The sequence below is a fragment of the Perna viridis genome, chromosome 11 (assembly GCF_037379345.1).
Source record: "Perna viridis isolate PV_CMFRI_1.1 ecotype Kerala chromosome 11, ASM3737934v1, whole genome shotgun sequence".
Lineage (NCBI taxonomy): Eukaryota > Metazoa > Mollusca > Bivalvia > Mytilida > Mytilidae > Perna > Perna viridis.
Window position 1 is genome coordinate 29175512 of NC_142455.1, and position 23798 is coordinate 29199309.

Here is a 23798-nt window from a genome sequence, read left to right on the forward strand (position 1 = left end):
ATTGTCTGATTCTAATTTGTGTAACGAATGCATCTTTAAAATATATGTTAATGACGTTTCATAAAATTATCAAAACATGCGTTCCGTTTTATTAAACACAAACAAAATTTAAATATCCAGTCAATGGATGTATCAACTGATTCAGTGTATTATTATTTACATACAAAGACAGCATTGAAAAATATATAATATACCTTAAGATTTTTTCAATTGCTTAATACTGATTTGCTCTTTATATTGTTTGTTGTCTTTTATAAAATAATAATATCAAAGTTTGTAATACAGAATTATAGCTAACCCTTCGGCACGTCATACACTGCAGGTAAGTGTTAAATCAAACAGTAATAGACTACCACTGACATCATATGGTGATTGTTCATTGTTCATTGTTCATTATTCATTTTACATCTTTTAATTTCATTACACCAATCATTTATATATTTGACTATTATGGTTTCTGGTTGGGGTACTAATTCTAAAGAGGCTATATATTCATTAAAAAATACTGAATTGATGATTGAGATCATCTAAACTTTAGTTATAAATACGGGTTCCTTTCTTAAAAAATGAAAGGAAAAATGAAAGTAGATACCAGTATGATACAGTAATTGATTTTCATAATCTCAAAAAGGAATAAAATCTATTATATAAGATTGAACTTTTTTTTAATCAGATTAATTATACAAACGTCAAACAGCAATCCATACACTTTTGTTTTGTGTGATGAATTGGACGAGCAATGAGTCTTTAATAAGAGAACTGAATATGTTGAAGGGGAACTTAGAAAGAGACGACTTAGATTCATATTGGATCAATGATTTCCACCATATCTAGTGGTGTAAGAAAAAAGATCAATAATGAAAATAATTTTAACTGATTTTTTCCAAATTAAATCAAATCAAATAAGCTTTACTAAAAGCTATTAAAATACCATACAAGCTTAAGCTGTTAACGGGATTGTATAACTGACATAATGGTGTTTACAATGAATTAAGATATTCATATCGTAGATCTAAGCTTCGAGTGATTTATTTATTTCTGTGTTTAGTGTTTTAAATGGAATAAGAACCAAAAAAAAGACTTTTACTCTTATTTAATAGTATCACGATAACCGAAGCACGAACGCTTAAATGGGAAATGTATCTTGTGTATATTCCATTTAACATAAATGTAAACTTCACTTGTAAGTAAAATAGTTTTTTACAACCATATTCATCATTTTATACTTGTGACAAACTCTTTATGTTTCACAGTTTAAGGGTTGTTTACTTAATAAAGTGCCACATTTACATCAAAATTAGTGCTGCCAGTTGGTAGTTGTGGAGTAAGGGAGATTATCTTATAGCTATGAAGATGGTTGCACCCTTGCTACCAGAATTATAGCAATTATTCTCTCTAAATAAATAATTAAGTACAATATAGGAAAATGAACTTCAGATTCTACTTGTATAATGTAAAGACTATCAGTATACCCCAAATGTTGAAAAGGGTTCATATTCCCTTTGATATATTGAATTTGTGTTTACACAGTAATTTATGTAGTTAAGGTTCAATGCCTTGTTCAAGAATTTGTATAGCAAAATATCGTATCTGACATAAGATTTTACATCGACTTGACTTGAACGTCTTCATTTTTATTATATTGTTACTATAAGTACAGCATACTTGTTACTATATTGTTACTAAAAGTAGAGCATACTTTTTTTATGGTTATGTTCAAGTTGAAATCGAAAACAAACAACTCCAAATCATAGTAAGTTATGCATAGGGGTATACAAATGTGTATTTTAAGTGGAAATGGAGGAAAGAAAAAAACACGATAGCTCTCGTTACTCCTCGAAGAAATCTCAGACTTCCTACGTGTGGTGAATTGGGTCAACTGCCTTCAGAGAAACCATATGCAGCTCAACCGTATGTATCGTACAAGCAAAGAAAAGATGCTAATTTTGTGCAAAGTACATGTGCATGAGTAGAAAATACTAAGTTTGCGATTCGGAATGCCACACTGCTCCATCCGATCCTATTGATACAGGGAAGATAATGTAAACTTACAAGTTCTATTAATATATATATATATATATTCGGACTCATTTAAAACTAGAAGCATGGACCAGGTGCACCGGTAGGCTAAGTGTCCTCTGCTTTTCTAGAAATACCCGCCAATTTGCTCATTAAAAGTCAAGTCCGGGGTAGACGAAAGAGAAAGGAAAACTATGACTCGTTGAACAAATAAGTTTTCATGCATTGTGCAGATATATACACCGTAATGACCCATGAGTTCACGATGACGACCATAAATTTTCTGTAGTGATGACTTTAATCCTGTAGTATCCTTTATCTCTTATCTCAATATCTTTTGGGCAGATGTGATGTTACAAAACCCCGAAACTGAATAGTTTAACGATATATATATAGCGACAACTGAGGTTAAAGGATCTAGCTTAACGATGTTCCATCTTTTTGAATCAGAACAGCTATAAAGTCAGCCTAATATGACTAAAGGAATATGCTATCAAGTAGAAGAGCGCAAAAACATATCTGACGAATGCTGCCTTTATTTCAGATATTCACGTTATCAATAAGCCGTAACTTTTTTTTAAACAACTAGTAATTACAGATGGCGCGTCAAGAATTGTCTTCTCATAAACCAGTTGGAATGCTCAGGGATGACTTCCAGTATATACTGGCAATTGATATCGGCACCATTTACTCCGGATATGCATTTGCAAACAGAGATGATATAGATATGACAAAGGGAAATGTCAAAGTAGACTGTTCGCAAGCTTGGAACTCTGGCAAGCCAAACTTGATCTCATCGAAAACACCAACTTGTATATTACTGGACCATCAAAAGAATCTCGTTGCATTTGGATTTGACGCAGAGAATAAGTATTGCCAAATTGTTAATGATAAAAAGGAGAAGGACTATTACTTTTTCAGGAGATTCAAAATGGTTTTGTACAAAAAGGTATCTCTCATGCTTGTATTAGAACTGTTTAATTTTATGGCTATGGAATAAATGCATGGTAGGCTTATTTTTCGTCGGTTGTCGAACAAATATTCTGCGGGAGCAAGAACTAATCGAATACATATTACAGTTGTAATTTATAAATTTATTTGTTCTGTTTCTTTCGTAGTTTTTAATTGCTATAGATCTTTTGTTTATTTTGATTGCCGTCTTTCGCAGTTCATGTCAATATCACAGTATATTTGTTGGATATATATTTGTCATCAATTTTTGAATTATTTGGAATTAACTAATCCCGACCCTATTCGAACGTTATCATTTGGATCTTATGAATTTCATAATACTTGATACACTTGATAATGTATATTAAAAGTTCTAGACCCTTTCACACTCTTTACGCTTGCTTAAAACACTTTACTTACAAGACACTTAATCATCATATTGTACGTCTAACTTCTATACAGGAAATCTTGTCAGACCTTCATTTGACCGATGAATTTGGAAAAACATTGCCCGCCGTTTTTGTCTTCGGGAAGTGCATCTCTGCACTTATGGCGGATTTCTTCGAATCAATGTGTATAAAAGGCGTTCAACTTAAGGATGAAGAAGTTCGTTTTGTTATCACAGTACCCGCCATATGGAGCGATGCAGCCAAACAATTTATGAGGCAGGCGGCTAATCAGGTAACTAATCTATCATTATTTCCTTCTATAGAATTAACAGTTTAACATAATATAATTATTTCAATATAAATAAAATGTAAGCATTCGTTTTGTTCATGAATCTGTTGAACATATAATGTAATCACCAATACTGAGTTTTACTGAGTTGGTCTTTTAACTAAACGGATCTTTTTGAAATCGTACAAAAAGCACGATACAACAAACGAAAATGCTGGGATAGATATCTTTTTGCAATAGGTGGGGAGAGGGGGGTTCACAAACTTTTTCCTGAAAACCATACTCTTACACGACAGTCACCTCTTATCAAATGTACCATTAGACCGTTACTTCTATCACGGTGTGTTTATTTATTTTACAAAGCCATATCCATAGGCCCTTGTGAATTTGCTTGACACTCGTGTGTATTGTATACCCGGCCGTGAGTAGTTTATTCCAGATCAGGAGCGAAGTTATTAATTCATGTTACACTCAATCAGGTGTGCGTAATTACCAGAATGCAACTACACATTAAATATAGAGGTACATTAGTAATGTTATGACAGAACATTTGGACACAACCAAATAACTAATGTTAAACATGTCGTTATAATACGTTTGTTCTCAGTTCCAACGATGGGTTCAAAAGAGGTCAATAAATCAAAATGTTCAACAACAATAAGAAAAAAAGATAAGCAGTTTTATTTAATAGATATACTTTTTTGTTGTCGTTATATGTGTCTATCCGAACATCTAGGGAAATGGTTTTATTGATTAAGCAACGAATATCTCGAAATATGCTGTTGACAACTAATACAAAACTGAACTTCGTCTTCATTTTTTGCAATGAGTTCTTAGTAAGTGGAATTTTAATAGTTGCCATTCGCCTCCGCCGGATGACATATATATTGATGCATTCTTCTTTTTTCATTTTACTGTAAAGTCCGTATGAAGAGGGCAAAGATATAATTATCGTTCAGTTAGTTATGCTGCACTCACACCATGCCGAATATCCTTGCGATTGACATGAGAATATCATTCGCCGCTCAACTGTAATGATCGTATAGCTATCGCTAGACATTTCGTACTCACTCTCAAGTAATCGTGGTCGTTCGTGAGTTTTAACGAATATTAGAAATATGCTCCTAAAATTCGCAAGGAATTGAAATTCTCAATCCAATGCTAAATAATTCATATGCATCCTTAGCCAATCGTATTGATGGCAAGCCATTTGCATTTAACGTAATACATACATTATATATGTTCGCAAGATTGTTTTCTTTTTCCATTTAAGACTGATAAGATATTGTTATCAATGCTTACGAGTCATTCAAGAATGAAGCAAATAGCTTACAACTGTTAAACGATATTCAAAAAAATGTCTTACAAATGCCTATGAATGGCTTACCAACGCTAGCGAGTGGTTACAAATGCATGCGAATAAAATACGAACATTGAGATAATATTACAAACATCTTGCAATATCAAAGTACTCTTTTTCCTCTAAAAAAAATCAAGGTAAGTTGATAATGGCTGAGTCTATGTAACAAGTTGCTACTCTATCAGTGCTAGTTTCACAGTACGCAGATATTCATCGTGCTGTTATTGCTCTAAAACAAGAGCAAAAGAGAAGGCGAAGAAGACGTCGACAAAGAAAGGAGAAGTCATGCTGAGAAACTGACGACTGTCCAGAGAGCAAATGATACAACATTCACATTACTACAAGTTAATGGAGAACCTTTGTCATAGCGACCCGGATAGGTTCAAACACTTTACCAGAATACCACCGGAATTGTTTGATGGGCTGTTGAGTCGTATTAGACATATAATCACAAAACAGAACACGAGATACCGAGACGCTATAGGGCCTGGATTAAGGTTAGCAGTGACCCTTCATAATTTAGCAACTGGGAATTTATATGTAGATCTGCCGTATAGTTACCGTGTTGTAGATAAGAGATCCGTATGTTTGCACCTTTAGTGTGCAAAGCTATAATTGACGAGTATTTAGATGAAATTGTTCCAGCACCAAGCTCAAAAGATAAAGTGGAAAGAAATAGCCTCGTATTTGGTGTCATCAATTTAAAGAGTTTGTTCTAATGGTTCTAGTCACTCAAACATGTCCTGCAGAGCCGCTGTCAACTTTGCATGTCGCCTCTCTGTCTTCTTTTTTGGTGTTTCAGATGGAGGTGGTGTTAGAGAACGTGGCGGAGTATCAATTGATGGAATATAATTGTTAAATCTATCACTGTAATAATCGGCATTTATTATTTCCGCTTGAGTTTTATTGCTTTTCTGTCCATTTATTAATCTTCGGAAGGAGTACATGTAAGTCTGTCCGATTTCTTTCTGCCTCGACCCCTTCCAGCGTTTTTGTCCACCTCTCGGCATGAATTGTTAGTTCAAAAACTAAATTCAAAATGAATGTATTCGAGAAGAATTGTTAAAGAGTAATCATGGAAACCAAGGTTATAGCGGTAATCAAAAGAATGTAATCCAAGGACAAAGATCAGACATGGAAAACAGATATTCACAACAAAGAACTTAGAGTAACTAAAATCATACATACAAAGTAACACAAGCAAATGAGCAACTCGGACTCCACTAAAAACTGGGAGCATGGACCAGGTGCACCGGTAGGGTAAGCGTCCTCTCCTTTGCTTTTCTAGAAACACCCGCTGAGTTCCTCATAAAACGTCAAGTCAGGGGTAGACGAAAGAGAAAAGGAAAACTATGACACGTTGAACAAATTTTTCTTGCATTGTGCAGGCAGATGGATACACCGTAACGATCCACTAGTTCATGATGACGGCCATAAAACTTTTTTAGTGAAAAAATTGCAACGCATGCGTTTTTATTCGTTTTATTTTAATTGACACTCTCAAGAAATCGTTAGATTCGCAACGATTATCGCAAGCATTCGTTAGGGTCGTAACATCATAAGGTTCGTATAGAATTCGTAAGACAGTTGTAACGCCTTGATGATTTTCAATACTTTAAAAACCCAATTTTATTAATTTCTACGAATTGTCTGCGAACGCCAAAATTTTTCATTCGCAAGGATCTTCGGCATAGTGTGAGAGCAGTTTTTTTAACAAATTTTATTAGTTTATATTTTATTAAGATTAGCTGAAAATGAATTGTACGAAATCAACTCGATAAAGAGACCTTTGAAAATGTTATATATATACAATAACTGTATATTGACCAGAAATCCAAAACAATATACAGATGAAAATTAAAATCAGTGTACAAGTCGAGGCTCGCCGAGCTTTTTTCATTGGTGCAGAATTCGTATATCGTATTTTTATTTATTTTAGTCAATATGCAGTTACTGCCATTATACTGCATTCCTTGTCATTTTTAATCGTTATATTTTTATACGACGTGATTTTTACATTACATTTTCTTTCCTACTGTGGCCACCGATACTGACGGTACGATAAACAGGTGAAAACAAGCTGAATGAAAATATTCGTTCTCTTTCGAATTAAATGAACAACCAATGCATTGTCCAAAAGCGAAACAAATATCAATTAAAATCAGGGGTCCATCTTTAGCATGTATTTATTCTATCAGTAACGCAAGTGACAATTTAGGAACACAAAAATGAAAAAAGTAACACTAGTGACAAAAATACAAAATAACAATATATTTGATACAGTAAAAAATGTCAATGTCTTTGAAGCATTTAATATGATATTTTTGCCTGTCGTTTATTCATATCCTAAACCTGTATTGATCTAGACACCTAGAAATGCTCCTCATTGGTTTGAATAATAAAAGTAACAAAAGTGATATTTTTTCTAAGACAAAAGGAATCAAGGATATTTTTCCAATTTCTTCTTTCAAACAATTATTATCCTATCCTATCATTTTCATCCTAAGATATTGTATTGATTACTTGCAATTGAAACAGAGTCAGTTTTGCTTTTACGTGCGAAAAATGAAAATAAAAACAGTAACACTAGTGACACATTGTAATTTATGTGACTTTTTAAAAAAAATATTTGAGGTCTATCAGTAAATCTGATCATTTTAAGGGCTGTTTCCAAAGACTGGCATCCACGATGTACTTTTGTCCAACAAATTTAAGTTCTGGTATTGTTCCCAAAATGTTCTCCATGCCGTACCAGCATTCATCTCTTAATGCAAGAGGCCAATAAAAAGATGGATTTTCTAGGCTTCCTATTATGTGCATACAACTTACAAACAACTAGGTTTCATCACAATCTGTTACGATTCCAAGGTACGGTTTTTTGTCATAATCCACTGGTACATACTGTTCAAGTAAATCTTGAGGATTTAAATCTGTGACATTGAGATAGTTTTGTTTGTTTCCGTCTGGATTATCGCCATTGTCAATGTGTTCTTTTGTACTATTTTCATTGTAGTCGTTCTGTCTGGTTTGTTCCATTGGTAGTAAAACAATGAAGTGATTGGATACCCAATTCTGCCTTCTCATGTCTTGCCTAGTTGTCGTCCACATTATAAAACTCGTTTCTTTGCATTTTATTTCTCTGGGTTTTATCATGCGGTAAAGGTCTATTCTGACGTTAGGGTTACCCAGGTTTAGATATATCGAATATATGGGACGACAAAGCACACTAGCTAGGGCAAATGCTTGCTAAATACCCATATAAGTTTTATTCTTGGAAATTTTCAGGACCTCTCTCTCATATAACCTTCCAAATTCTCCATTTGACAATGCTTCATTTGCATATTCATCCAAGTAAAACGCAAAAGTTTTCGCAAGATAATATTTCTTTTTCCCAAATCCCCTTTCCAAGTAGCCATGATCCAAGTATCCATCCTGGAAAATACAGGATTTGAGAATAATTCGAACTCTAATTTCCTCACTCTCACCCTCCTTTCCAGAGACAAGTATACTTCCCGGGTATGGTAAACAATTACCATATGCAGTGACTTTGACAGGATGAAGCGTTACATCATGTGGTATGTCAGATGGTAGAATTGAATGTGTTCGATCCCAGTATTTGTGATACTTGGCGAGTAATTATAGTTAATTCTGTAACTTCTAATCTATGATTCGATAGATATTTTAGTATTTCCTCGTATGTATGACATTTTCCAAGTTCGGTTGATGTGCGCCAGAAATAATACTTTCTGGCCAGTGCCCTATCTTTAGGTACCAGTATTGCTGGTGATTGCAGTGTCTGGTGTCCTTCTTCATCATTGCGTGCTCCTTGGTGTTCTGTTTCTGATTGTTCACTTGACCGACTTCCCTTTGTTTTAGTTTTCGTTTTTCTGTTAATAAGGGAATGTACTTTCATATCGTGTCCTGCATGAAATGAGCCTTTCACGCAAGTGCAGCTCACATCTCTGTATGTACAGTATATTTCCATATCCAGAGTAACATATTTGATGGCGTTTTAACGTTCCTGGAACGGGTTTGAGTGTTTCCTTTGATAAAATTATTTCCTTATAGTCTATTTCTTGCTGTCCTACTTCATACACAGATACGGCAGAATCCTGGAAGTTCTCTGCAAAATACTTGGCACTAATTATATCTTTCCCATGAAGAACCAGGTCATTTGCTCGTCTTTTCAGAGCACCACCTACTCTGTCTGGCACTCCTTATCCATATCCACTTTCATGAAAGTAACATTTTCCAGATAAATTTCTGACTGTCATTCCTTGTAGTTGGCCTGTTTTAAAATAATTAATTATGACTATAATAAAAATGAGTGTATATGGTATTTCTATCTTTATCATCTTGCTAAATTGATCATTTTTCATTTAATAACTTAGAAAAACTATTGATTTGTCATTTGTGTTATTTTTTAATGGTTAGACAAATTAAAGTAACACAAGTGATATACGGGCATATAAATTTATATAGATTGAAAGTTTTAGGTCGTAGTTAATTTCTGCATATATGCGATTTGCAGTAGGGTAACTTGCGAACCTGGAAGGTCATTCAACTTAATGTAAGGTTTTTTATTCACCTTTTTTCTAATTTTTAAACGTTAAAGCGAATGTCACATGTCAAATAATGTTTCTTTAATAAAAGCCATTTACCATATACTGTTTTAGTGATATATAATATAAGTCACATCAGTAATACCGTAGACCTGTATTTACAAACTTAGGATGGGAGATCCATTGTATGATTTAACTACATAATATGCTCAACACTACAACTGAATGATGTTATGGCAAGCCAAAGTGCACAGACATTAGCATTTTCCAATATTAAAAAAATATTTTTTTGATATTACAAATTTGTTTTCTAATGTAACAAATTGGATTTCTTATATCACAAAACACTTTTTTAATAATAAACAAATCTTATTTTTTAATATTAAGAATTGAATTGAATTTCTAATGTTAAAAAACTATTTTTTTTAATATTAGAAATTGATTTTCTAATATTAGAAAATGGATTTGTCATATTCAAAGACGATTTTTTAATATACGAAAATCATTTTTAATATTAAAAAATGTGACTGATTTTCTAATATTACAAATTCATTTTCTTATATTACGAATTCATTTTCTAATATTACAAAACACTTTTTTAATACTAAAAATTCAATCGAATTTTTAACATTAAAAAACGATTTTCTAATATAAGAAATTGATTTTCTAATATTAGAAAATGGATTTATCGTATTCTGTTACGATTGTTTGAATATTAGAAAATCATTTTGTAATATTAAAAAATGTGACTGATTTTCTAATATTACAAATTCATTTTCTAACATAACACATTCATTTTCTAATATTACAAATTCAATTCGTAATATTACAAAATGTGTGATATTTTATAATATTACTAAATCAGGAATTTGTAATATTAGAAAATGAATTTTTAATATTACAAATTAAATTTGTATTATTACAAATTCTTTTCTAGTATCAAAAAAACTGATTTTGTAATATAAGAAATTTTCTAATATAAAGAATTTGTATGTTTCTTCACATACTATTTATCGTTAATACGCAGTCCAATTTTACAAAACAGAATTATGAAAAATAATAAGGATGTCTCTTCCAAATAAATAAATGTAAGATTAATGAAATTTTCCTTACGAATTGTATCATTTTGTGCCTTGAAATGGACTAAAAGAAAAATCCACATGTTGAATATTTATGCAGATAATTGGGCGTATTATCTGTGAAATGGACAAAATGTGCAGGATGTAACCTCACCGACCTGTATATAGCGCGAGAACACGTGTATATTGTAATCCTTGTGGTTATATAATGTTCCCCGTGTAATGAATTCTGAATTCCACATGACTATAAGATAAAACTTGTAATTTCCCCCGCCAAAACACTGACTGCTACATTATATAAATTGTATAGAAAATCTAAATGATCAATATGATAATTACGAAAACCGAATAGTATCAGGTGGAGATTTTTTTATTGAACTAACTATATCGACTTAGCTAACTAATTATATCCACTTTGCTAACTGGATATATCCACTTAGATACATGTAACTGTTTATATCCACTTTGCTAACTGGAAATATCCACATAGATACATGTAACTGTTTATATCCAACTAGTAACTGGTTATATCCAAATAATGGCTGGTTTTATCCAACTATTAATTGGTTATATCGTCATAGCTAACTGTTTATATCCACTTACATGTAGCTAACTTGTTATATCTACTTAGCTAACAGGTTATATCCATCTACTAGCTGATTATATCCAACTAATAACCGTGTCTATCGACTTAATTAACTGGTTTTTATGAATAAATTAAATAGAATATATTCTACTCGACCACCTCTATCTGTCTGTTAACTTACGGTGAATGCGTTGTGCTCACTTTAAATTGATAAAATGATATAAAACTGTAACATCTATTTTGTTGATTTCACGATCTGGTCCTATTGTGAGTTCCGCATGCAGGCCGACTTGAAGTGCTTGGAACAAGTATTTATTAAAATACCCGGAAATGTTTTTATGCAGCAATTTATGCAGCCGTACGAGACATTCCGACTACTGTTAATTAGTAACGTAATATTCACACCCACACATTATTCATCTTAACAAAGTATTTTTTTTTAATTATGTAAAAAAAAAAGAAAATTTAAGTCAGTAGTGTACATTGACCCACTAATTTAAGGGAGATAACTCTAGTTTGAAAAGAGTATTTTTTAATAACATAGTATTAAGATCGGAACAGAGACTTAAGCAATCTTACCACGGCCCTGACACCGTAAAAACAACATTTTGGCACAAGTCTGAAATAGTCTGAACGTGACTGAACCGGTACTGAACATGTAAGACTGAACTGACTTTATTAGAATGAACGAGACTTAAGTACCCTTCTGTGTAAGAATCATGTAATGAGTGGCACAATTTTCTCAATTTTGTCTTGTGTGCCTCAAACGTATTCTAATACATCTAGAAAACAACTGAAAAGCTATTTAAATTTATCTTGACGCATTGGTGACGTAGATATTTTTTTGACTGCTTATATAAGGAAAAAGTTCGGGAAAATTTTCCGGCATTTTTCCATAGTGAATTTCAACTAAATTTTACCAAAGGCAAACTTTACAAACACTTTGACAGTAATTTCGTGAGGTTATTTGGATAATGTAATAAAATCCCAACGTATTTTTTCTTCATGTGCCACACCTTAAACACACATTTTACCAGATTCTTAGACTACTTATAACTACCATTGTTTGACGTAAAAACACCATAAAAATGTGCAATAAAAGAGAGACAATCTTGGTTTATTTTACAGAGTTGACAAAACAAGTTAATGCATACAGTGTTCAGTGTGTATATTACGTCAATTGTCGTTTTTCATATTTACGGAATGTCATTTTAGTATTAGTAAGTTGAATTTTTAGTCAAAGGGACGTAACCCACTAACACCCGACAACCTAGATCAGTATTTAAATATCTTGGAAACCTTAACTATTTACACTTCGGTAAGTAGTTACATTTAAATGGTTTGAAACTAATTATTCAAAGGAACCAAGTACTTACCACAGCTACAATAAGTCAAATATTTGAATTTGAAGTCCACTGCTGTCCATTGCTCCAATCGGAACGTAAAACAGTCTGTCGGTTTGGAAGGTTACTTCCCTTTGCTCAAAATTAAAAAAAAGAAACAAAGTCGGGAATATGAAAAAGTTTCATTAAAGGTGATTAACAAAATATCTCAACGGTTAACGATCATACACGATGTAATGTCATTATGGGACTCGTTAACAAATATATTATTCTTTCCGACGATACATATACCACCGTTTGGTAACTGCGCAAATTTAGTATGCAGTTGTGTAAATATTTGTAGGCAGGGATAAAGAATGAGCAACTTCTCTTAGCACTGGAGTCCGAGGCAGCTTCTATTTACAGTCAATTTGTGAAGTCAAAAGACGCAAATGAACTACGACTTACTGTATCAAAAGTCGGGACTCGCTATCTTGTAGCTGATCTTGGCGGTATAGTTAACCATTAAGCATGTCTTTACCAATTAATGAAATTGTTATACATGACACTTGACACAACAACTCCCATCCGCCAGATGAATTACATAAACATAGAACCAAGTAAACTGTCTTGAACTATATAACAAAAAGGTTTTTTTCACGATTTACAAGAAAACATGTCTGACTTAAAAATGAATTCATGCATTAGAATAAAAGTTATTGACAAATTAACAGGATAGAGTTAACGTCGGGTTTAATCTTCCCCATAATTCAAATGTTTCCTATTGTTATATTAATAATCTAAATATATTTTGAAATTCAAGGGGGAACCGCTGATATTTCTCTTCATGAAAAACAATCTAATGGATTTTTAAAAGAAATACATTGTTCCCGTGGTGATGACTGTGGAGGAAACAAACTCAATGAAGACCTTGTACAAGAAATGGTGAAAAATTTTGGCCGCCCTTTGATGAATGAGATAAAAAATGAACACCCTACAGTCTACTTTGATGTCCATAGGGAATTTGAAGCAGCTAAAAAAACTGTTGATGGAATACATGAAGATGATATGACGATGCGGTTACCGTCTCAATTTCTTGATCATTTACTTAAGAAAAGAATAGGCGAAGATCTATTAGAGACAATAGAAATCGGCCCCCATGGGAGTGGCGTAAAGCTTAAATATGGCACTCTTTACATCAAACAGTCGATGGTGATAGATAAACTGTTTCAGCCAACCACAGATAGAATTGTTGAGTTGTTGAAGGTCGTTATGAATGAAGTTGATAAAAAGGACCATAGTGTCGACCGGATTCTCCTAGTTGGTGGTTTCTCTGAATCAAAATACATACAGAAATCTATTCGAGAAGCATTTCGAGATAAACTTGTAATAGTTCCTGAATCATCTGACCTGTGCGTTCTTAAAGGAGCTGTATTGTTTGGACATTCCCCTCGGCTCATATCTCACAGGGTCATGCGCTACACATATGGAATAGAAACTATAATCCCATTTGACAGCACTTTGCATGATACAAAACAAAAGGTTTCAGTAGAGGGTGAGGAATATTGTGCCAATGCTTTCTCAATTTTTGTGCAGTTTGGAACCGTCGTTGAAATTGATACTACCGTTACATATAGATTTTCCACCACTCACCCGTTTCAAAGGTTTGCAAAGATCAATATATTCATTTCCTCAAAAAGTAACCCATTATGTGTCAAAGAACCTGAATGCAGAAAAATAGGTGAAATGAGAGTAACAATTGTAAACCCTACAAAAGAGTTGCGATCCCTTAACGTAAGCCTTCTTTTTGGCAACACAGAGATTCAAATTGGAGCAAAAGATACTGTAACTGAAAAAGAGTACAGTGTCAAACTAGATTTTGTAATGTACTGAATAATACACATTTTAACTGTACTCGTTAGGTAAATCATTGTATTTTATATTCATCTAGATTTTTTTAATTAAAAACTTCTGTTCAATACAGTACCTTCTTTATTTGATGGAATTAGTGCAGGTTTTTTGTAGTATATTGACACATATAATGTTCAAAAGGTTTTGTTGTGTACATCCGCGTAATATTTATTCACAAAACAAAACACCCAAAATGAAAAAAAAAGCAACAAAAAACAATTCATAGACAAAGAAAACTGCATGACACAGCAAAGCTAACGAAATAACAAACATAACATGCTTATGAAAAAAATGGGTAACTGTGAGATACTGCTACACAAAGATGAAGCGGTTAGGTAAGAAACATCTGTGTTTTTTTTTCTAAATACACCCACCAGGTTGCTCATATAAATGTCATGTCTTGGGTAGAAGAAATAGCAAACTATGTAAGGGTGAACAAATCAGTTCTCAAAAGCATAGATTTATCTTCAAGTAAAGTGGTTGCACGGTGTTTCGTATGATTTATTGCTATGTTATATCCAGGCGTTCAAATCCTGGCGATGATTTTATATTCGGTATTGTTCTATGTTTGTTGGTGGTTTTATCATTATTCAATCATTTCTACATTGATCACTGTATTAACATCATAATATTTTGTTGAATTGAATGTTATCGCCTAAGTGTGAATTTATGACAATGACAATTCCCCTTTAAACTCGGTCGTGAGGTGCATCAACTGCAGTTATTGTCGCTAAAATCCTTTCAGATTATACTCACATAGCATGCTTACTCATCCGGAGCAACTGATATCTCTTTCGTTTTTTGTGAGAGTTCATCTTGCTAGTGCTTTACATTTTTTACTTGACGTCTTGTTTTCCATATCTTTAGTGTTTGCATCCAATTAATTGTATACGGATCGTAACATTACGTTTTTGTTTCCTGTTTTCTCGTTAAGGCCACGGTTTAATATTTTGACGTATTTTAAATACCCTACTCCTAACGCATCAGTAATCTCTTGCCGATGTGTATGAATACACCATCACGATCAACGTGTCAAAGAGATGTCGTCTTTAAAATTGTTGCAATAACTTTTATCTTGTAACAACATCACCCTGCTCCAGAAGCATACATGTACGTTGAATCGATACATAAATCCGGTTAAATTTGCCAGGCTCTGGCATAACATGTGGGTCGTGTTATGAAAACTAACAGAAAACAATATAACACTAGATAGCATTTAGTCTGTCGTGTTATTCAGTCATGAGTTGTCCCTATCCATCGATCTTTTAGAGTAGAACTAGATATGAGGCTGACAAAACAATATCCATAGTACTATGTATCACCCAGTTTTATGGGTAGAGATGATATATAAGACCACCGAATTTGGGCATGGGAAAGACAAAATTATAGCGAACACGGAGACCTCACGGATATTGTTAAACGACGTTTTTTTTCTTTCTAATGATATCTGATATTAATTTAACTTCATAAGAGTGAAAGAAACGGTCAGCGAAGGACAATTTGTTCATAATGGGGGCAAATAGATTAGTGAAAAGCTACCCAAAGGAATATAAATGAGAAACACTGAAACATTAGTATAAAGTTACCATGAAAATCAAACTTTCATGAAAAAAAAACAGAAACAAAATATTTTATTGTTAAAATTAAAATGGAATATTCACTTCGGATACACAGGACCTGATTGCATTTAAAATAAAAGGAGTTTGTATTTGACAAAGACGGAAAACAGTCGTTTCGCTTGTAAGAATTTATTTCTTAATCCCCGTCTCTTGTGTAGTTAGATAGATAGAAAAAAATGTAACATAATAGCCTGCCACGTAATCATTTTATTTTGAAGCACATTTTATTATCAATCTGTTTTGAAAGATGATGTACAAATTGATTTAAAATAATAAATATGACCACTTGTGTCATGTACATGCATGGGACATATAATTGAAAGAATATGGAGATTAAACAAATTGTATGTTTTCTTCAGCATAAAAATATGTTTTGTAAGACATCGGAAAAATCTTAAGATATAACATTGCAATTACCTTTAAATTTACTTAATTGCGAGAATAAACCAGATCAGCTGTTTAAAGAATCACTCGATTGTAAAAACAAATGGACACCCGAGTGACCACAGGTACAATGTATATAGCACGAAGATAAGTCATAACTGCTCTCAATTTTAGCTCCTCGAGAATGCATGTTTAAAATGCTCAAAAGTTGCTTTTGTCTCCGAGTTCTTAGGGAAACATACCCCTACGTGTGATTTAGTTGATGATTTAGGCTATATTTCTGAAATGTCTACCCGCTAAAAAGGGCACTTTAATGATCCCAATGAGAGAAATGAAACACATGCCAATAAGGGCAATATGGATGCCAGTCTGGGCAAAGTAATAAAATTCATGGTAAATACTGCTCGTAACACTCATTCTGGTCGTATATATTCCATCGGCTCGTGATTAGTCGACCTAATTTGTCTTTGAAGCGAAAACCCCAACCTAAAATCATACATTTCTGACTTAAGCAATCGAAGGATCGATTTGATAATGCCCATACAAAAGTTTTTCCGTACTTTGGACTTGATCAAGGAAACACATATAGTCTATCATTAGGCTTGATATTTGTTTAAAAATTGTTTGAATCAAACGGTGCAATATACTAGAAAGTATCAAAAAACACACATGCATCACCCTAGCTATTGTCTTGATGATGAAAAAAACTGATATATTTAGGTCCGCTTTTCTACATGCATATTTTTTTTCAAAACCGCAAATTTACAAAAAAATCAAAATGAAATAAGCCATAGAAAACTAAAACATACTCACTTCTGACCCCGTTTCCATCTTTCCGAAAAATGCCTTCACCGCACGACAAATGACGCACGTAATAGGAGATGGCGGACGTTTTTGATAACTGATTTTGAATTTTGAATTTTGAAATTTGAATGGCCCTTTTTGGCTTTGCATAGATATTATATTTAAGAAGTCTTTTATAATTTGAGTGAACGGTTATTCAATACTAAATTTTTTTTAAAAAAATGTAACCGTGGAAAACTCCGTAACATGTCATTTACATCCGCACGTGGGTTTAGTCCTCCAAACCGTGAAAACAACCCCCGAAAGAACTATCTCTGAATTGATTATACATATTTACCCTTATACGATCGGTTACACGCATGCGTATATGTATTTGAATGTGTATCATTTGATTATTATAGTGTAATGTGTGAAACTTAATTGGTTTCTAAATATAACTGAACTATTTTTGAAATGTAATCAATGAAAAGTATAAGGATAAATGAGATCATGAATCAAAATATGACTCTTCAAATACCTTTCAAAGAGACTACTAGCACTTAAAACCATTAGTGGTATGTATTTTGCAGCAAGAAAAATTTTACAAAAGAAACAATTTCACATTACAACTAGAAAAGAAAATAGAGAGTGTATACATTAATTACAACGAAGTATACATTCAAATATTTTGCATGGTTTAATTGTGTATTATATCATAGACAACGTTTACACAATATGTTTAGATTTTTACAAACGTGTTGTTTCACATTTAAAATCTTACTCTGTACAATGCCTACAACGCATATTCCGTAAAGAAGTGATCAAAAAGCACGAAAGGTATGTCAAAATACACACAATTTTGTACTTGAGTAATTTGTAATTAAATTCTCTTTTATTTGTTGCATAGTACATATGAAATAAAGCATATCAAAAACTGTAATAATTCAAAATGACGAGTTATAAATATTTTTTTAATGCAGGCTTGTTTTAGTTCTTATATTTATATAGACCTAAGATAAACAGACGAGTTATACGATTATGGTGCCATAAAAGTCCAAGAATATAACAGAGTCAAGTTTCACTTTGTGTTCTGTGCAAGTTATCGTGTTTTTGGTAAATACGTGTACATGTCTCTGTTTTTGCTTTACCAAACTCCACGCGTACCTTTCACGATATACCCTTGTCAGCTTTTGGCTCAGTAAACCTAAGGAAAAACCCAGGCTCGACCAGGGACTTTTAATAAATCTTTTTGTAATTCCCTTCTTTAGTTTCTTTTTCTTATCGTACTTTAAATTTAGAACATGAATAAAGTGTCAGTAAACGCCATCATAATTTGCGTTTGTTTGAAAATGAGCATCCCAACTTATCTGTGTAAATATATTTATATAGCCTAGCTGGCCTAGTGATCTAGGGCGCTGGACTCAGTGCAGGCGGTATTGCCATAGATGTCACAGCGGTACGAGTTCGAGTCCCGCGGAGGGAACGACAAAAATTTGCTTCGCAAATTTGACAGTTCTAACATCGTTTGGAATTTTTCAGACACCCCTATATATATATATATATAACCCGGAAGAAAAAAGTGGCATATTGTTAGGTGACCCCGTAGCATCTGAGGAAATCACTCCACTACCAACTGACAATTCGTCAGCGTATTCCGAGGAAGAAGTAGCCAGCGACAGTGACTATGACGATGATTTTGAAGTCGAAGTCAAAGAAACAGAGACATTTACTCTTTTAGATTTTGGTGACGGCATTAAAGTTAGAATTCCAAGTGATATAGAGGCGTCTTTCAAATCCTTTTTGTCAATCATGTGGACCTCAATTGAGAAAAAACAGAGAAGTGTTTATTCAAAATCAGTTTCGAAATATGAAATATTTGTCTAATAACATTAGAATTATACCCAAGAAGGGACATTTGCTGTAGAAAAGGAAAAGTAAAATTACAAAGCCTTCGGAAAAGAATTTACCTCGGGCTAAGCAGTGTGTTTTGGCATTACTAGACAATGTTTGCTCCTTTTGAAAACAGAGATGTTACAAGGTACATAGCATTGATCGAAACCGGTGGAAATAACTGGAAGTCTGTCTGACAGATATTTATAATTTGTTTTATTGTTGTATTTTCCCGCCATGTCCCGGGTTATTGGGGAAAGTAAAAGCACTCAATCATGTTTTATCTCCCCACTTACTTTATTTGTCTGTCCATACTAAGGAACCTTTCTTCCAAGGATTGTCATGTTATTGGTTTTACGTTTTTGTTTTGTTTGTTTGTTTTTTTTTTGTATAGTTAACGTCGACTTTCGTATTTCACATGTATGAATAATTTCACATCCTTTATTTTGGGGACTATTACAGCTTGTGTTATGGTATGACTTTTCATCTTCGAAGACCGTAGGGTGAACTGTACAAGTTAAATTGTACGTTAATTGGCATTCCTACCACTTCTACTATTTTTAAATGGATTTAAAATAGACATTATTACTTTTCATTTAGGACGATGGGTTTATTGTGTTTAAGTGTATCAGACTAAACAGTTTTGGAATTGCGTCCGAACCAAAAGTAATTGACGGTGTGGTTGATCCATCAGGAAAAGTGTTGTCCACAGGAATTTGTGGCAGATTGGATATACACTTGGAGGAAGGATGTGTTACTGAAAGGCAAAAATACCAGTATTCAGTAAGTACATTTTTTTTTAAATGAAGACAGATTTGTAATATGGATATATACAATTATGTATAACTTGAGTAAAGAATAAAAGTAAACCGAACTAGTTGCAGATGCAGTGTGTTGTGCATAATATGCCAGATAAAGGAATGCCTTAATTTACCACATAAATTGGCATATCAATTTATTTTTGTACTAAAACATAAAATTATAGGATTGAACAGCTATTTTGGGTCGTTCATCTCTCCACACCCAAACAGTACATGAACGACCTTCGGCCGTTCATTGTGTTTGGGAGCTCCGAGATCAGTTCATACATGCATGAACGACCGAAAATAGCTGTTCAATCCTTATAATCCTATCCGACAGTCAAAGTTACCTCTGCGAGCTTCAGTCGGTTATATTGATACACTGTTTTTACGCTTCAATATACACAAATTCCTTTGCACACGTATGGGAGAACGGACGAATATTTAAACATAATCGGCTGCACAACGACAGTGAAAGCGGCATGGACGATGTTATAGTTGGCATTGAAAAATATGAGATGTAAACAATTCAGCAGGACTATAATTATAAAGGAAATACAACAAGGAAGAAGGAACATTACAACAAGGTGTTTTTAAGGGTTCAGTCAGACTAAGTTATAAATTTCTTTCCCCGAGCTGAAAATTATTCTCTGTAAACAAATTTGACCGGTAAAATCAATGTGCATGTAATAAACTATTCATACGGCTATATCATGCCGTTCAGTTCGTTGCCATACTCTACACGGCCGCCATATTGGTTTCAAGTTGACTGGCGTTTATGCATGTATGAACGATCTGTCGAAGTTCATTCAGGTATGAACTTTCTGGCAACGACGTTCTCGACCAATCAAAAACGGCTATAAGCATGAGGAATCTCATCATAAGAATTATTTCATTTTGAATTTTTATACATAAAAATAATATAATGATGTTTAAACTTTTAGATTCAAAGACCAGATCCCAATTATGCAAAGAAGCTAAAGGATCCAAATAAACTGATTGCTGCAGTCAGTGACAAATTGACGATCAACTTTAACAAAAAAAAATTCAACAAACCTATTTCATTGGTTGCTACGCTCACCACAGATGAAGCGAATGGTTCTGATTTTGACAGCTTTGAACTCAAAGGAATTGTATATAAAAACGACAAGCCAGACGTTATCAACACAAAAGTAGAACAAGTTACAGATACTAAATACAAAATGACACTCGACAAACCTTCAAGGTAGTAAAATTGAGGATTTTGACTTACCTAATTATTGACATTGTTTTGAAATCGTAATCTTTCCGCTGATTGCGTTAGACTAAATTAAAACTTTATAGATGTTCTATACTAACAATGTAGCCTCGGATACCTCTGTTGAACGGGTAATCATTGTAGATTCTTCATATTGTACACTAACAATATAGCCTCGGATACCTCTGTTGAACGGGTAATTATTGTAGATTCATCATAATCTATACTAACAGTATAGCCTCGGATACCTTCGTTGAACGGATAATCATTTTAGATTCATTATATTCTATACTAACAATGTAGCCTCGGATACCTCTGTTGAACGGGTAATTATTGTAGATTCATCATAATCTATACTAACAGTATAGCCTCGGATACCTCTGTTGAACGGGTAATCATTGTAGATTCATTATATTCTATACTAAAAATGTAGCCTCGGATACCTCGGTTGAACGGGTTATCATTGTAGAATCATTACAATGATTTCCAGTCAAAATTAAACATTTAGGAGAGGAAAACCTGAGATTGATAAGAATAAATATTGATATACAAAAATGATTGCCACAATTTTAAATTTGAATATCGTAATACAAAAAATGCAAATTGGCAGTTTGTGTAAATAACACCTATACTACAATTGGTGCAAATTGTGATATTCAGCTGACATTGTTTTATTAAAATGCTTTCAAATTCTGGCATGTTTTCACAATCACCTCTGTATGGTTCTTTCGAACTATTCTAATTATCTAAACACTATTACAGGGTTCTTATTGCTTTTTTGCGAAGAAACACAAACTACAACCGCGTAGAACCAATGCTGAGAAATGAACTTGATCGACGTTTCAAAGTGAAGGAACCGTGTAAAATTGTATTATTCTTCCATCAAAGGGTTGACCAATGTGTACATTTCTTCGCCGAATGCACGTCTGAAAGAGATATTGAAAAAGGAGTGATCACTTCAAAAAGCGGAGGCAGAAAGCTCCTTTTTGAATCTGATGTTTTGTTATATACACAGCAAAGAATTCGTATTCGCCCGCACGGGTGTATTCGTACACCACTTGGGGCAGATTCAAAAACTACTTTTTATTTTTCTTGTGGACGTCAAAGAAAATTTTTTGTGAATTTTCTGTGCAGTTAAACATATCTTTGGGTGCCTCTGTAGATGCTATTATAGAGTTTTCAGCAGACAATCAGGCAAAAGGCAAAATCGCTAAAGCAAAATTCAATATGGACTTCATATACAATTCTGAAAATCGTCCACGTGTTTAAAGTTGCATCTAAGTTACACATTTTTTTTTTATAAATTTTAACTCATAATAATTATAGTAAAGAATAAAGTGTACTGTCAAATAAAAGGATTGTTATGTTCGCCTTTCTTCAGATTTCCTCAGAAGATCAATTTTAAGGATATCCAAGGACATCTGTAGGGAGTAAATGTAAAAACTGTTGACGCGGTAGAGCGATCTTGTTGATGAGAATACTGCACTTTAAAAAAAAGAATAATTTGCAAATGTCAGATTGTTTTACATATTATTCAGAATTGAGGTATATCAGGGAGACTTCTTATTTACTTATTTTGGATTTGGAGTGCCAAAGTTCATTATTATTAAATCGTGGTCCTGAGGTCAAGGTTGGCTACATAGATGGTTTAGGTAATCTGTTGAATCAAAGTACTGACTACTCCGTCCTTATTTAAGATTACGAAGCTAGGACTCTAGAAGGAATATGCACACCGTCGACTGCTTCTCTGTATGTCTGATGGACTCAAAGTAAAGCTAAAATAAATAGAGGCAAAATGGGTTGGCCAAATGTAGGGGAGGGAAGAGGTCAATGATCATTACCCAATAACCTCTATTAATGGAATAACGCAGATATTTTAAGGATGCTTAGGATTCATCATAGAAACCATCAAAACTTTAGAAAGGTTTGAAATAAAGTTAGTAGATTAGATAAACTGTATATCATTAGGACTTTGTACAAGTCCTTACAGCTTACAAACTCTCCACATTACATCTCATTAGTTTCGAAAGCTTTTCAGTGGTCATCATTCCACTTGGAACAGTGTACCGTGAACGGAAACAACGTACACAGAAAAAAAATGAAACGTGTTTCTCATCTGTTTTCCATATGCTTAGGACAGTCACGAAAAACATATGAACACGTATGTGTACGACTAACAAATTAATACACTAAAAAAGGTAAAGCATATGCTAATTATGTCTTCCATATGTCTTAAGTGTTTGAAAAAAGTATGGTTTTCATATAATTTAGGACAACTGTTGTTTGCGATTTTGTAGGCTCTACATATCTATTTCCGTATTGGTATGAACATCTATTTCCACATGCAATTTCACCTTTGTGGTTGAAACCGACTAAATTGAATCCGCCTGTATTTAGAAGCACCTCTACGTACAACTAGAATATCTAAGAGGAAATATTGTCCAATAAAACATGTTTTCAGCCAGATGCAGATTTAAGGATTTTTAATTGCTATTTAGATTATGGAATGTAAACCACTTTGGGTCGTTTTACGCTGAATTAACCTGGAAGCGCTGAGAGTTTTATGTTGCACGTATCTTGGATGATATTCTTTCCTTACAATCCAATACAAATCGTC

The 23798-nt window shown here is 33.3% G+C and overlaps 1 protein-coding gene and 1 pseudogene across 5 annotated transcripts; one reads left to right on the forward strand and one right to left on the reverse strand.

Annotated features, from left to right (window-relative positions):
* The first annotated feature begins 223 nt into the window (after positions 1-223).
* On the forward strand, positions 224-22536 carry LOC148603634 (heat shock 70 kDa protein 12A-like). Of its 5 annotated transcripts, XM_088551425.1 has the most exons (6): positions 232-322; positions 2365-2968; positions 3433-3651; positions 19745-19927; positions 20889-21169; positions 21944-22536. In XM_088551425.1, exons 2-6 carry the CDS (start codon positions 2618-2620, stop codon positions 22317-22319), a joined length of 1410 nt encoding a protein of 469 aa, XP_088407551.1. In that variant the 5' UTR covers positions 232-322; positions 2365-2617; the 3' UTR covers positions 22320-22536. The 5 variants fall into 5 exon arrangements, with proteins under 5 accessions (XP_088407549.1, XP_088407551.1, XP_088407547.1 ...); XM_088551423.1 differs by lacking the exons at positions 19745-19927; positions 20889-21169; positions 21944-22536 and adding exons at positions 12922-13069; positions 13381-14536 and having other exon boundaries at positions 224-322; positions 2564-2968; XM_088551421.1 differs by lacking the exons at positions 19745-19927; positions 20889-21169; positions 21944-22536 and adding exons at positions 12922-13069; positions 13381-14536.
* LOC148603635 (uncharacterized) lies at positions 7341-9282 on the reverse strand (annotated as a pseudogene).
* Positions 22537-23798: the final 1262 nt, after the last annotated feature.

Bases quoted from the DNA above. Each gene is read 5' to 3' on its own strand.
- LOC148603634 (XM_088551423.1), top strand. From the start codon at position 2,618: ATGGCGCGTCAAGAATTGTCTTCTCATAAACCAGTTGGAATGCTCAGG. The intron at 2,969-3,432 runs GTATCTCTCATG...ACTTCTATACAG, and splicing joins AAATGGTTTTGTACAAAAAG to GAAATCTTGTCAGACCTTCA. The intron at 3,652-12,921 runs GTAACTAATCTA...AAATATTTGTAG, and splicing joins TGAGGCAGGCGGCTAATCAG to GCAGGGATAAAGAATGAGCA.